At 37.4% G+C, this 16,599-nt stretch overlaps 1 protein-coding gene and 1 long non-coding RNA gene across 2 annotated transcripts in view; one reads left to right on the plus strand and one right to left on the minus strand.

Annotated features, from left to right (window-relative positions):
- LOC118350567 (uncharacterized) overlaps positions 1–16,599 on the plus strand; it is a 171,443-nt gene that overhangs the window by 144,281 nt on the left and 10,563 nt on the right. The gene's annotated exons all lie outside the window — the stretch shown is intronic.
- COL28A1 (collagen type XXVIII alpha 1 chain) overlaps positions 1–16,599 on the minus strand; it is a 162,135-nt gene that overhangs the window by 119,689 nt on the left and 25,847 nt on the right. The window contains exons 9-11 of the mRNA XM_025471268.3: positions 15,056–15,100; positions 12,058–12,102; positions 10,554–10,607 (exon numbers count right to left, since the gene is read on the minus strand). Of these exons, the coding sequence (XP_025327053.3) occupies positions 10,554–10,607; positions 12,058–12,102; positions 15,056–15,100 (144 nt within the window). The remainder of the gene's footprint in view (positions 1–10,553; positions 10,608–12,057; positions 12,103–15,055; positions 15,101–16,599) is intronic.

Genomic DNA, 16,599 nt, shown 5'->3' on the forward strand with positions numbered 1-16,599 from the left:
TATAAAAATCTTATTAATGATTTTATTATTTCTCACACATGTCTTTGAAATCCTATGTGTATTTAACAATTATAGCACACCTCCATTTAGACTAGCCATATTTCAAGGGCTCAACAACCACAAGTTGCTACTGTATTGAACAGGGCAATTTAGGAGTAAGGAGGCCAGAGGCTCAGGTCACAACCATGTTGAGGACCAACAATTAAGTAGAGTGAGAGTGGAAGAACACAGAAATGTCTTGTGGGGAGTTGAGGAAGACAGTGGCTGAGAAAAAGAAATGGAAACTTCCAAAAATAGTGTGACAGAAGTCAGGAAAGAGATTTTCAAAAGGAACTCATTTCCAAAGACAAACTCCTACCCTTCCCCTCGCAGCCTGATCATCTTCCAGCATTCTCTGAGGAAAGAGCACCAAATCCCTCCATGAGTCAAGCCAGAAGGAGTCATTCTTGATACCTCTCACTCCTTTACCCACCATATGTAATGCATCACCAATGCTTTTCCGTATGCCTTCTATTTCTGTCTCAAATCCATCTACCTCTTGAATCCTCTACCATGTCTCTACAGTCTACTTCAAATCAATATCACCTCTTGTTCAGACTATAACTAAGTCTTTAGTACCCTACACACATCCATTGTAGCATACTTTAATTTATCCACCCCTGCCCCCACTGCTGCCAGCACAGTCTTTTAATTTTAGTTTTAGGTTCAATCTGAGTGAAACAATTCAAAGCCTTTCCTTTTGCTCTTAGGAGAAAGACAGAGGTCCTTACAAAGCTTATGAGCCCCTACATGGTGTGGGTCCTACCGCCTTTCCAGTCCCTTTTGTAACTAGTTGCTTCTTCGCTCATCACCCTAGCAGCATTGGCCTTTGTTCAGTTTCTTGTGCTTGCCAGGCTCCCTTCTGCCACAGGATCTTAGCACATGCTATTCTATCCAGGATGTTCTTATTTTCCTTTTTCCTAGTCAACCCTTACTCATCCTTCAAATCTTATTTTAAGCAGCACAGCTTCAGAGAGAGCTTCTCTGATTAAGCGTAATTCCTATTCTAGAGGGACTGATAGCACCATTTTCCTCTTTTTCTGACTATTCATTATAATTAAAACTCTGTATTTAGTCAATATGTCTCCCCCAGATTGTGGGGACAATGTCAACTTTGCACTGTCAATGCTTAGCTAATTGATAACATTCACTCAATAATCCAGGCAGCAAACATTTACTGAGCAGCAAGCAACCTGGGAGCAGATCCCATGCTAGTTGCTGGAGGTGAACAAAACAGGAAACAAACAGGTCTGAGTTGGGGGAGTTGGGAATCTGGAAATGCTCTTTTGGAGTTCCTTTGGTTTAGTTAGGTTTTCAACCAAGAGCAATGATATATAAATCACATAGTGATACCAAGTACCTATAACAGTTTCTCCTGCAAACTTATCCAGGTAAAATTAAACATACCTTTTTCAGCTGAAGGAATAATGAAATCCCAATTGATGGTCTAATGTTATACTGTATGGGAAGTTCAGCTAGAGATACCCAACATGCCTTATTCTGAGCATCAGCAAAGTTAACATCTTTTCCTGCTATAAGATAATAAATAATGAATGGTTGTCTAAGACTGAATGTTTTAAGGACAGAAAATTATCTTTTCTTGAATAATACAGTTATGAACAATTTAATCATACTTTGGGGTTTTAACATTAGGAAAGACATCTTAGCAACTTCTTTCTGTGTTACTTCTCAAATATGTGTAGCATCAACTTTAATATTTTAAGTCTTGTGACAAATATTCTCATACTTTCTAAATGGAAGAAAATGGTGGATGAGCATTTTGTAGGTGCAGAATGATTCAAGTATGGCCAAGATACAATCTCAGCTGAAACTCAATGTGGTGACGACTACATACAAAGATTTAGGAGAAAAGTCAAGAAAGGTCCTTTATGGAGGGGAAAGAAAGAAGTGGGTGTTGGGAGGCAAGACACTAACATTTATCAAATACTTGCTAAATCAAGCTCTATATTTAGTACCTAATTTCTCTTATTTCAGAGAAGTGTTATAAGCAGCTTATTTTAGAAATCATTTCAGGCTAGATTTTTTCCTACATTAATAAAAGCTAGTTGTAAAATACTTAGCTGCTTAATTATTATCAACACATATGGCAGTTACTATGATTAACTCATATAATCTCCAAAACAACTCTTAGGAGGTAGGTGCTATTATTAACCCATTACATGAATGAGAAAACTGTGGCCTGGGGAGGATAAGTAACTTGCCCAAATCACAGAACTAACACAATAAAGGGCTGGGTTTGAATCCCAGAAGTCTTGTTTTAGAACCAGTGCTCGAGCCACCATGCAAAACTGCCTCTCAAGACTTTTCAATTCTTCTTGAATTATTTCAAAAATCACTTGATCGCAGAAAAAATCCATATCTTTGTTACAGGATGGAAAGCACAAAAGTCAGATAGTTACAATCTGCCCGTTGTGAAAGATCCATCACATGAAGACAAAGGATCTTTAAAATAAAATGCAAGCCAAGAGAAAATACACTTTTACAAGCCAATTCACATGTCATTTCAGGCATTTAAGCCTACTGGATCAGTATTACCACTAAATTAGTGGTAAAGGTCATATAAATTATAATCGCCAATATTGTGACCTCACAGTGTAGGTCTACACATCAGTTATTAACCAACTGCACTGAGTTTGAAACCATCATTATTTCAAATCTCCAACTGCAATCTTTTTTGAATACCATTTATGCAGATAAGAGAAAAGATGACAGTCCACCTACTCCACCTATTTATACTCTCCAAAGGAGAAAAAAATACTCCATGGTAACAAAAAAATCAGTGAAAATTGTAGTATTGTACCAGATCTAGTAACTCACCTCCTTTTCTTTATTGCTATTAGGTTAAACCACGTGAAGTTGATAATATTCAACCATAGTTGACCTACAAAAATGGCATTCATATGGTTCAATATACCAGGAAAGTCATACTTCAACATATATAATAAAATCTAAAGAATTCTGTGTCATTGTCCCTAAAAAGAAGGACTGCTCAGCAGCCCATCAGGAGAACTTTTAAAAATCTCAGCTCTGATGGACATTCCTTGAATTTATACCATCATAAAAAAAGCCTTACTCTTGGGATAAACTTAATATTCCCTGTCGCAATGCTATTGCAATTTACTTGAATCAAATAGGTACATTAATGTGTTTGTTTTTGTTTTTGTTTTTAATTGTGACATCCCTCTGAAGACCCTATAGTAAGATTCAGTTCCATGTTGCCCAGCTTGACTGGTCAGGTAGTTTAGACTCAGCACCTTTATGTTAGCAGCATTTTGGGTTTCTTGATCCATTAGAGGTTTTTCTTTTTTTTTGATCCATTAGAGTTTTTACTTTGGCAGTCTCTGTACGTGTGCACACGCACACACACATGCACACACACGGTATACCTGCCTGCTGAGAACCATATGTGTCAGAGATTTGGGAATGAAAATCATCTACCTTGAAGCCATTGGCTGACATCCCACATGTTCTGGCAGCCACTTCAAGTTGTCACTATCAGTTGTCTCATGTCAAATGAGTTAATAAGCTCATTTAGAGTCCTGGTGGGCAGATGTGCATGCAGGTCAAAGTCCTTTCCACGACAAGAATTACTGGATTACTAATGAATTTTCTTCCCTTTAATTAGGCTCAGGACAGAAATAGCATTTAAACTTTGACATCTCTGAAGAAAAAAGCATTCAGATAGTTTGGCAGCTTGGCTCCAATCTTCATTAAATAGATATTTATAATTAAAATTGTAAAGAGATCTCTCACACTGAGCAGTCACAACCTTGTTCAAAGTAGTAAGCTGCCAGGGGAACCAGAGGCCCATCATTGGTTTGGGACAATTGGAAAGGTTGACACGTTCAAGTACCCTGCTTTACGTGAAGCAAAAAATATAGTCATTCTGTTAAGAGGACCATGAACTTAAAAAAGTTTTCTGTTTGACTAATATTCCATTCTAGGAATTGTTGATGTCTATGTAGGTTTCACCTGGTTTGTTTCCCATCAAGTTAGAAGAATTATATCCTACTTCAAATCATGATTTTTTATGATTGAAAGCAACATTATGATGTCAGGAGATTGTTAGGTCTTTGAATTGTGTGAGAGCTGAAATAAAACTACACAGTGTGCTTGTTTGAAGAGGCAGTTTAAAATCCTTCATACTTGTTCATATCTGTGGTGTTGAACTACTTCCAAGCCATAATTAAAATATTAGTTACATTTAGTGGATTGATCTTCTAAAGCTGTTATGCTAACATTGAGTCAAATCAAGTATTTAAATAATGAATAAAGCAAGAATGTATTTTTAAGACTACTAAAACTTCGTTAATGATAATTCTGTTCCAGCAAAACTAGTGCTGTTATAGAAAACATGAGACTCTAAGTTATATATTTAAAACTGTAAAAAAAATAAAAAATTAAATCCCAAGTCTACTTGCCTCTCTTAGAAAAAAGTGGAAGTATAGGGACAGTTGGTTAAGCATCTGCCTTTGGATCAAGTCATGATCCCAGGGTCCTGGGATGGAGCCCTGCCTCTGGCTCTCTGCTGAACAGGGAATGTGTTTCTCCCTCTCCCTCTGCCCCTCCACCCACCTGGGCTCTCTCTCTCTCTCTCTCTCTCAAATAAAATCCTTGAAAAAGTGGAAGTACAAGAACACATCAGATTATTAAATGCACAAAAGCTTTTGATGGGTTATGTCAATGCTGTCCTGTTTCACTTTATTATCCCAATATCTTGGAAGAATGGTCAGGATTCCTGGCTATTGTATTCTTCTCCCTTTTCACTTCCCCAATCTCTCTATCAAAACTGTTCCCTTACAGATTTCCAATAACTTCAAAGTTGATGCACTAAATGACTTTTAGGTTCCTGCCTGTTTGACTTGTCTACAGTATGTAACTGTTGACAACTCATTCCATTTAAATATACATCTTCCTATTCATTCAACAAATATTTCTTTGTCCTATATAGTACTTTTTTCTCTGAGATATAATAATAGTGCTCCTTACCCATTGTCACTAGATTTATTTTTTAAAACAGTAAAGGACCTGCATATATTTATCCAATTCCCTTGCTAGTGGCTCATATCTTGAAAAGGCTAGTCATATTTAAAGGCAGAATGCATAGAAGCTAAAAGGAAACTATTAGCTACCAAAAAGATGTGCATGTGCATTCCTGGTAGCTATTACAAAGGTTGACAACCAGTGCTCTTTTAAAAATCGACCTCTTTCCATAGGACATTTTGACGAAAACAGGATGTTGTGTAGAGATCCTATGTTTACAGTTTCAACTTTAGGATTTGTACTTTTAGTTCTTAGTCACTTCTTTAGAAGAATACTAGCTACTTGAAAAATACATACCATGCTTGGAAACCTCAAGAAATTAGATGAATCCTTGACAAAGTTGGATAAGGAAGAAGAGAGCGTACAAAAATCATGGTGTGATGCAGAACCATGGTATGTTCTGCTTGATTTGTCCTCACTCCTCTTGAAACATAGGTTCCATTTATTCATTGATACAAGATCCTTTGTTCATTTTGGATGGATAAATGAATGCTGGATTCACTGGAGATTATTTACCCTCATCATATCTATTTATTAAACTGGACAAGGCTGCTATTTCTCTGTGGATTTTCTTGACATCTCACAAATAAAAGTGAGTTAAGACAAATCTTATACGTAAAAGGCCTTTTAGTTTCTCACACTTGTGTGTAGCACAAGAAGAAAAATCTAAGGGGAGAAAAATCCTGAAGGAAATATATGAATATCCTGGAGTAAAACAATAGAAGAAGTTATGATAGGCAAGGTTATGCATCCATTAGCATAAGTTACTATAGAATATAATATCATGGTATTTGTAATTGTTGGAGGATTAACATGTGGTACTTGGACTTGGAAAGCACATCAGGAATATTTCCTACTGCTCTTGTACCACTAAAGCTCTAGCAGTACTAGGATACCCCACTAGCCCTAAAGCTCTGGTAGTACTAGGATACTCCAACATGTCACAAGCTATTTTCTGCTCATACCACAGTGAACAGGCCCTCATCCCAGGAGCACAAAGAGAGTCTTGGAAAGAGCCGATTTGCAGAGATTTGAGAAGGAAACACCCTTCCAAAATAACCTCAAAAAGACATCAAGAAATGGCAAAAATTATCTAATGTGGTTTTGGCACACCCAGCATTCTACTGTGTTTATTTGTACAAAACTAATTTTGTAACTTGTTCTCTGTGATTTGAAAGCCCTGCCAATTTTGAGCCATTTTTTTTTCTAGTTATTAGAGAGCCCATTGTAGGGCCAGATGGGATTGCAACCTGAACCACCACAACAGCCCTTAGAAGTCGGCATAGGACTCTCAGGTACTCAATTTTTACTAAGAGCACAGTGCTCTCTCCAGAGTTATAATATTTTCCTTTTGGTCCTAGGGATAAGGCTCTTGTGTGATTATAATGCTAATTGATTTTAGAGACTGATGGAATGTTCTTATGAATGCCACTGCATGACCTTCATATACGAGGGAGGCTGAAGTGGCATTAGAGCCACAGCTTCATTTTGAGAAATATCTATGTTTTGTTTCTAAGACAACAAGGTCATTCAGGGCAGAACACTTTACATATGGAAAATATTAATGACAGAAATGATTTGTGAAACTGGGCCTGCATCACATTTTTCCTTGATTTATCCCATGCTATTTTTCCCCCTTTTGTTCTTTGACCACCTTTCTGCAAACCCTTTGTTGAAGAAAATCCAACTACTAGAGCAATAGCATGAGACTGTAGCTCATGAGAGAGATCATTCATAAATTCAAAGGCATAGGCCCCATCTAGAAACTCTTATGGAATCTTTGCAAATATAACAAGTCTAAAGTTTTCTGTTTGAAGGTCTCTTAAAAGAAAAAAATATTTGAAATGTATATTACTGTTTTCTTTTCCCCATGCAATTCCCTTCCTTCTCTTCCTACATCTTCAGATGAACAGTATAACCAAATAGAAATGCACCTCTCAACAGACTGTTGTTTCTAGCTAGAGTACAGGAGAAGGGAGACAGATGTAAATTCCATACTGTCCAAAAAATACATTTATCTCAGGTCAACTATGCAGGAAATTCAGCAATATCCCTAAGGAGGTAAATATAAATTGGTGATGAAGAGCAGGCTGGCTGGGTTTGAATCCTGACTCTATCCCTTACTAGCTATACAGACTTGAACCCATAGCTTAAACTCTCTCTGTTTGAATAGCCTAATCTGTAGCATGGAGGTAAGACTAGATCATGCCCCAAAAGGTAGCAGTATGTTAAGTGAGTCTTTAAAATTACATATCTGTACATAGTAAATATACAATAAATGTTATTGATTATTATAGAAGTTTCAAAATAAATAATCCTCCCCGTGCCCATGAGAAAATACAGAATTACTAGATTTTAGAGAATTTTTTGCACAAATTGCAACAGCAATTTCTTAAAAATATTTTGTAATAAAATTGTAATGCAGGAAAAGAAATGTCATTATAAACATAACATTATTTCCAGATTGAGGAAAAAAGTATATTAAGCCTTTAAGATTTAGAAGTATGTTCTGAGACACAAGATGAAATTACTCCCTTAAACCTGACTTTTAAGAGAATATACTAATAAATTTATAAAATTTTAAAAAATTTAATGATTAATGCAACATGCATCTCTGGTTGACAGACCCAAAGAGAAGTAAAAATTAATAATAGTCTTTTTAAAAGATTTTATTTATTTATTCATGAGAGAGACACACAGAGAGAGAGGTAGAGACACAGAGGGAGGGAGAAGCAGGCTTCATGCTGGGAACCCGATGTGGGACTCTATCCCAGGTCTCCAAGATCACACCCTGGGCTGAAGGCAGTGCTAAACCACTGAGCCACCAGGGCTGCCCAAATTAATAATAGTCTTGAAGTATGAGTCAAGAGACTACTAAATTTGTGACCTTAAACAAGAAATATTGCTAGAAGGAAAAAGAAAAACTCACTCCCACTTCATTTGCTCCCAGCAACCCAGAATATGCTCTAGAAATTGACATCTTTTTCAATTGGCAATGAGCTTTGTGTATTCACCATATTCACCTGGCAGTGAATTTTGTGATTAAAATCCATCTGGTGGGGTGCCTGTGTGGCTCAATTGGTTAAGCATCTGCCCTTAGCTCAGATCATGATCCCAGGGTCCTGGGATTGAGTCTCACATTGGGCTCCTTGCTCTGCCCGCTTCTCCCTCTACCTCTGTCTGCTACTCCCCCTGCTTGTGCTTGCTTTTTCTCTGTGTCAAATAAAAATCTTTTAAAAATAAAATAAAAACTCAAGTGCTCAAGTGGTAATTTTATGTTATATATCCTTTAGCACAATTTGTTTTTATTTTGTAAAGATTTTATTTATCCTATTAGAGAGAGAGAATGCTGGCGGACGGGCAGAAGGAAAGAATCCCAAGTAAACTCCACCCAGAGTTGTGGAACCCAACTGGGATTCAATCTCTTAAGTGACTGAGCCTTCTTGGTGCCCCCTTTACCACATTTTTTTTTTAATTTATTTTAGAGAGGACTTTAGAAAATTTGTGAAGTCCTCAAATACTTTTGGAAAAATTACTCCTCTTATGATGATGGAAAGTCAAGCATGAAATGTTCCAACTTCCCCTAAACTTTTTTTTTTTCAAAAATTTTATTTATTCACTCATGACAGACACAGAGAGAGAGAGAACGAAAGAGAGAGAGGCAGAGACACAGGCAGAGGGAGAAGCAGGCTCCATGCAGGGAGCCTGACGTGGGATTCGATCCCGAGTCTCCAGGATCACACCCTGGGCTGAAGGCAGGCTCTAAACCGCTAAGCCACCGGGGCTGCCCGCAACCCCCCACCCCCGCCCCGCTAAAATCTTGACTATATTTACTCTTTCTAAGAATTAATGCACAATTGGAATTAAAAGCTAAATTTTGTCTAAATAAGTTTATGTTAAAAGAAAAACCTAAATAGTAATTGTATGAAATATGAATAGAAGTGAGCAAATGATGGTACGTTTTGATGGACTGCCACTAACCAACTCCTAAAGCTACCTGCCCTGCTCCTAACCCTCCACTGGGTGCTCTCCAGAGCTGATGAGCCTTGTTGTGCTTTTGCCTCAGGCAAGCCATTTGATATCCAGACTTTACTTCTCATTTTCCAAAATGAAAACTTTAGGCCAGTATAATCTCTAACATCCCTCGTGGCTCAGTCTATAATTCTACAGCTATTGCAAACTCCAAACCCCATCCCTGATTTTAAGCCTCTTTTTCACAAACATGAAAATTATCATCTTAGGTAACCAGAAAATCCGAGAAATAAGTGTGGACTGTCAAAATATTTTTTTTCTTGCTGCAGGATCTTATCTACAGCCAAAGCAATTTTATAAAAACTCCTATTCAGTATTCAAGAGATACGTTTCTTTTCCCCAGAGAGAATTAATCATAGGCAAAGACTGGAAAAGGCAGTTTCCCCTGATGAAGCTTAAGCACACTCCTGCTGAGAAGCTCATTCTATTTTAATTTGCCAATTAAAAGTGGCCTGGGAAATCACACATTGTTGTTATCTCATTAAAAATACTATACTTGTCACTCTCTTTCTTCTCCTTGGAAAATGAACACTCCGGCAGCTCAACTGCTCCCCACAGCTTAGATTTGATAGCACCTTTAAAAAATTGGCTGTATCCAGGGTCCATTGGGAATGGCATCTTCTGCTGTTCTTGCTGCCACAAATTCTAAGATCTCCACTCACAACACTGTTTATTGGAAATTTACTATATCCATGAAATTTACTAAGCATTGAGAAGAGTTTACAAGGTACTTAAGAGCTTGTTTTCAGCAAATTAATGGCCACTCTTATTGGAAAACAAAGCCTTATAACCAGGTCTTTTAAATATCCCAGCCATAGCATCTTTTGGCTCAGTTTGGCTCTTATTCAACCCCTCCTCATTTTGCCTGGTTATATGTCACATGACATTACAAGCCTGGTACTGATCGTTGAGATTGCACCCCTGTAGCGATCTTTTTTTATTATTTTTTTTTTTTTTTTGTAGCGATCTTTAAAAGCTCGATTTTTGTTGGCATGACATTCATAAATCTCCTTCTTTCATAGACTCTATATTGAGTTGGTATCACATATGGGGAAACAGTGATTTAAATTGGTTATTTGTTACTACTTTTCAGTTTCTAATGAACCATAAAATGACTAAAGCACAGGAGTGAGAAGGAAACACTGCAAGATTCTGAATAATGACTCGTATTTAATAATACACCTTTGACTAATATGATAATGAATTATAAAGCTATGCCACTGACTTCCTGCATGTATTGGATGGAACACAATTCTGTGTATACACCTGAAGGTTATTATGGATTGCCAAAGATACACCCTCAAAGAGTCATTGACTTCTGCTTCATAAAAATACACATTAAAAAAAAAAAACATTGATCACTATAGCTCATTAGGGGAAAGGCACTCTGCCTGTCTTTAATCGAAGGGTATGATTACCTTATTGCCTTGAAATCCCTTCGGGCCTGGATCCCCTGGAGGTCCACTAATGCCCTGTTCCAGAATGAAAACCAAGAATTAGTTCTGTGTACCAAGGTCAACCAGGAATGAATTGTTCACTAGGGTCCCCAGTGTTGCTGAATTTAGAAGTCAAACTATGTATCTCAGAGCTGCATAGGAGTTCTGTGTGACTGAGAAGTGGAATGAGATGAAATTTCTCATGTCTAAGAGGCAACTTCTGAAATAGTACTTAAGCTGAGAGCAAACATATGTTCATGAGGTGTTTGCTTTCTTTTTCTTTTATTTTTTATTTATTTATGATAGTCACACAGAGAGAGAGAGAGAGGCAGAGACACAGGCAGAGGGAGAAGCAGGCTCCATGCACCGGAAGCCCGACGTGGGATTCGATCCTGGATCCCCAGGATAGCGCCCTGGGCCAAAGGCAGGTGCTAAACCGCTGCAGCACCCAGGGATCCCAGGTGTTTGCTTTCTAAGCCCATGTTTCCAACCTTATCCCTGGGCTGGATGCCCTTTTGGAAAAATTTTGAATGAACAACAATTTTTTTTTGAAATATCTAAGGTGTTTATAACTAAAAGTTGGAGCTTCTGATGACTCCATGATAACCAGAGTTACTGCCCTGCCCTGACACAATTCCAGGCCAAAGAAAAGTAGGTGATGGTTAACTAGGTGCTGTTGAGAAAATCTTGGGTCAAGTTATAATTTTCAGTAGACTTTTTGAAATACATACACCTTCCCTCTACTCCCCGGAAACTTTAGACTAGGTAAATCCCCAGACTGGAAAAAAACTGATCTAAATTATTTTTTGAAATCCATAGACTATGTTTAACTTAAATAAATGCCTTTAAGTATTAGTCCATGTTACTGAGTACTAAGTACTTATAATAACGGAACAATACAAATACCATAATTTAGATAAAATGCATAGTTCTTCTAACTATATTACAGCAGCAAAGCAAAAATAGTTACCTCCTGTTTTTAATTGCTTTGGCTTTATCTGTCTTCTGAGACTCAAATTTTTAAACTTTTATCCCTCTACTAAGTAAATCCAGCTGCTGGTACCTATCCATGGGGAGCCTGAATTAGTTATTCAAAACACTGGATAGTGATTTCCAAACATTGTTGTACATTGGAGTCACCTGAGAATATGTAAAACTACTGATGCCTGGCTTCAATCCTTAGACATTCAGATTGAATTGGCAGAGAGAGCAAATGGGCAAAGTGAGTTTTATTTATTTTTTATTTTTTTTCAAATTTTTATTTATTTATGATAGTCACACAGAGAGAGAGAGAGAGAGGCAGAGGGAGAAGCAGGCTCCATGCACTGGGAGCCCGACGTGGGATTCAATCCCGGGTCTCCAGGATCACGCCCTGGGCCAAAGGCAGGCGCTAAACCGCTGCACCACCCAGGGATCCCGCAAAGTGAGTTTTAAAAGCTTCCTAGGTGATTCTAATCCAGACATAGATTTGGTTTAGCTTCCTTACCTGAAGTCCTCTGGGTCCCTTTGGTCCATGTGGTCCTAACGATCCCTGTGAAATAAAATTAATAATAAGTTGCTCTAAATATTCATCTTCAAAGTACAATGATTTTAGATGGGGGAGAAGGGAATGTGTTCTGAGTAATAGCCAATCTTCCAAGGTTATCCAAACAGGAACGCCAAAGGATGCACTGTTAACAAAATGATCCGAATTAATAAGCCAACATGAGGTCAAATTTTCCTTTAGTGAACTCCATGAAAACACAATTTTAGATGTAAGTCCTTCACCTGTATATTAAAATTTTGATCAGAGTAAAAAATTTATTTCTTAAGATTCCTTAGAAAGCAGTGCTCTTCGTGGAATATTGTTTCTTTCCAACAAGACAAAGACAAGTAACAATTTAGTAAGTTTTCACAATGTCTAGATCACTCTTTTGCCCATCTTCAAGACATGCAGCTTGACAAAACCATGTTTATACTCAACCCCCCTTTTAACAGAAAATATTTCAGTGTTCCATAACTAGGAAACCCCCTAAAACTTATTTTTAGGAGAATATAGTCTAGTCTCTCTTTTCTCACATTATTTTTTTTTTGCTTACCAAAATATAACCTGTTCATAATAGACACGCCTTGACAATGATAGAAAAATGCAAAGAAAAGAAAAAAAATCACACAGAAGCAACTACTATTAACATTTTAGGCATATACAATAATTACATTTCTTCAAATAATTTGATTAAAGGGCATATACAATTTGTGCCCTTCTTATCTGGTCTTCCATTGTATCAAAAATATTTTTCTATGTCATTAAAAGCTCTTAGTAAATGGAATAATATTCAAGAATATGAAACTATCATAATTTACTTACTCGTTTCCCTAGTTTTGACATTTAAATAGTTTTTGATGATTGCTATTTTAAATAATATTATAATGAACATCTTTGTGCATAATCTTGTCCAATTTCTGATGAATTCCTAAAGATGATGTCCTGGAAGAGGACGACAGACACAGAGATGATGAGCACATTCAAGGCTCACTGTCTTTTGTGTCTCACACCCTACGTGGAAAGAAAAAGCAAAACCTCCCTCCATAGAATTTGTTCAGATTTCCATTCTTACTACCTGAGCAGAGAGTGATCTTCATTTTACAGCCCGCCCATCAATGCTGAGTATTATTTACTGTCTCAGTGTTTGCTAGTTTGATAAGAGAAATAATATTTTAATGTGTTACTTTCACTTATCTGATTGCTAATGTATTTGGATTTTTTCGATTTAATTAGCCATTTATATTCCCTCTCTTGTGTCTCTTCATGTTCTTTGTATGTTTGACATAAACTTATATGAACTCATGTCAAGGACACTATTTCATTGACTCTAGACATGCATTTGTTTCCCAGATTTTTATATCCCTGGCACTAAGATACATTTTGCAGTCAATTGCATCTTCGGTTTGTAATTGGCAGCATGTTTGCTTTCTTTTTGGCACAAAAAAATAATAGGGCATTTAACAATCCCCTGGCATCCTAGTCAATGAAATGGGATATTAACTCTTTGTCAGTCGTTTTTGTTTCAAATAGTTTTCACGGTTACTGTTTAATATAACTTTCATTTTTGTTCTATGTGTCCCTCCTTCTGTATATTCAAGTCCATGTCTGTCTCCCATTTTCAATTATCCTCCAAGCAGAATCCATTTATTACAACAGTTTTCACTCTGCCCAGAGATAATTACCAAGCCCACATTTTTCAGATCCACCTGGCCTTTAACTCCACAGTACTTTAAAAGCTTTCACAAAGTCTCAAGCTATTTAAAGTGCTTAGTTAGCTACATAGGCCGGTGTCATTATCTCATTCTCTGCTTTTCACTTTTTGCCTGTTTTTTTTTTTCCCTTGGCTCTCTTCCATAATTAAAATACAGATATTGAAAGAGTTGAGTATCTGGGTAGCATGCTGTTCATAGTTCTTAACTATAATGAAAACTATTTTTATTCTCTACATTTTTGTATCTTTTGCCATTTTGTTTCAAATGTATTCTGTATATTTGTGCTCCATTAAGGAACTCCTTAACATATTTAATGTTGTCTCCAGTTTATTTTATTTTTTTTAAAGATTTTATTTATTTATTCATGAGAGACACAGAGAGAGTCAGAGACACAGGCAGAGGGAAAAGCAGGCGCCATGCAGGGAGTCCAATGTGGGACTCGATCCCGGGTCTCCAGGATCACACCCTGGGCTGAAGGTGGCACTAAACCGCTGGGCCACCCGGGCTGCCCTTGTCTCCAGTTTAAATACTTGATTCATAATTATTTATTTTTAATAAGGTAATTTTTTTAAATTTTTATTTATTTATGATGGGGGGGGGGCAGAGACACAGGCAGAGGGAGAAGCAGGCTCCATGCACCGGGAGCCCGACGCGGGACTCGATCCCGGGTCTCCAGGATCGCGCCCTGGGCCAAAGGCAGGCGCCAAACCGCTACACCACCCAGGGATCCCTCATATTTATTTTTAATGAAAGACAAATGCCTACCCGATTGCCTGTGGCTTGCTGCAATTTCAAAATGCCAAACTCTCGCCTATACCAGTTCTGCCACATTATTTATAACTGCGTCCTTAACTTATTCCATGGAGTTCTTTACTCCGTTTTGGAAAGTGCTTACAGTCAGTGTTTACATCTGAAAAACAATTCCACTTTGACCCAATTGGAGCTGGAATTGACTTTGCGGGTTAAATTATTTTTTTCACTGTAACATTCTGGAGGCCTGGCCTCAAAGGTTTGGTGCCACTAAGCAAGGTCTTTAAGGTCCATGGGAAAGACATGCGGGGTCTCCATTCACTAAAGTTAGGTATGGCTTTGTTTTCTGCTTCATGTTTTATAGATGTGAAAATGGAGCCAATGACTTTCCAACTCCAGTAGCGAGAGGAAGGTAATGCATTTCAGGAATTTCTTCTTAAGGAAACTTAGCCCCAAAGGGATCACAGCTGTTAGCATTTTAAAAACATGTTCCTTACTTTGTCACCTTTTATTCCTGGTTTGCCACATTCTCCATTTTCCCCCTGAAAAATAAATAAATAAAATAAGTAAGAAGACATATGCAGTCATTCGGGGTTAGGATTTTTTAAAAAGATTTCTTACAGCATAAGCACTCTGAAGGGTTATATAGAAGTTTACCGTCAATCCTGTGGATTATCTGGGTATTGCACTCCGAAAAATTTTATCCATGAGTCATCCTTGACTTGACAGAATTAAATCAGTGATACCACCTAGTGAGGTTTAACATTGCTGAGAGGTGGATGAAATTAAAAGGAAAGAAACTAAGGTTTACTGAGCACCTATCATACGCTCTTTCTGTATGTGATTTAATTGAATCCACATCACAACTCCATGAGATCAGTTTTACAATTTTATTTTATAGATGAGAAAACTTAAGCTCAACAAGATAATTTCCCTTTATCAAGCAGCTCAGACTCATGTTCTCTATCTTTTCCACAACACCATACTCCGTCCTGAGTACCAGCTTTGATCAATTAGTAGTAAGAAAAAGATCCTGAGACCATGCCATGGCTTGCTAGGGAAAGGAGCCATGAAGAATTAGCAAGACTTGCTGGGAATGGGCATGGTGGCAAGCACACTCTGTCATTTCCCATCATCACATTCTCCTGTCCTGCCTTTCCTGGAATATTAATGAAAAAAGAACTAACATTTAAATTATGCTTTACAGTTTATGATCAATGTTATTTTGCAGATGTTATCTCAGTTAGGCTGACGTTAACTGTCTGACATAGATATTATTAGCCCAATTTCACAAACTGAGAATTTGTGATTCAAAAGGTTAAGTAACTTGCTCGTGTATAATGAGAATTGGGATCTCTGAATACTAATCCATTGTATCAGACTTCTAAGACTTTGAATAATTAGAACTAAAAGGTATCAAAGACAATTAGAAAAATTACTAGTTAGAATTTTCAAGTGCTTTCATATTTTTTTTTTGAACCTCAAAGCAATTCCTTTAAGTTTTATTTGAGCATGTCTGACACACAGTGTTACATTAGTTTCAGGTGTGCGATATAGTGATTCAACCTCTAAGTTATGTTGTGCTCACCACCTTGTAGCTACTATCCATAACCATACTATCCAACACTACTGCAATACTGACTATGCTGCCTAAAAGCAATTCATACTTTTAAGATATGGCAGCTCAACTGGAGAGGTTAAATGAGTTACTTAAATGTACATGCTAGCCAATGACTCCTAGTCCAGTGCCCTCACTATGAGTGTGTGTTTCTGCTGCCGCTTTATCTTCCATGTGCTGTAAGGCATGCTACTCAAAGTGCTACTGCACAGTGACAAAAGAAATATGCACTACGATGAACATCAGTGCCCTGCCTCCTTCATTAAAGAAGATATGCTGTGAGAAATGAATGTCGACTAAACAGTGTATGTAGTGATATAGTGGATTTGTATTCTAATACAAGCTTTATCTCATCACAAAAAACCAACAGTTCACAGACTGACAGCCAGTGGGCAGATCGCACTTTGAATAGCACTACTCTAA

The sequence above is a fragment of the Canis lupus genome, chromosome 14 (assembly GCF_003254725.2).
Source record: "Canis lupus dingo isolate Sandy chromosome 14, ASM325472v2, whole genome shotgun sequence".
NCBI lineage: Eukaryota > Metazoa > Chordata > Mammalia > Carnivora > Canidae > Canis > Canis lupus.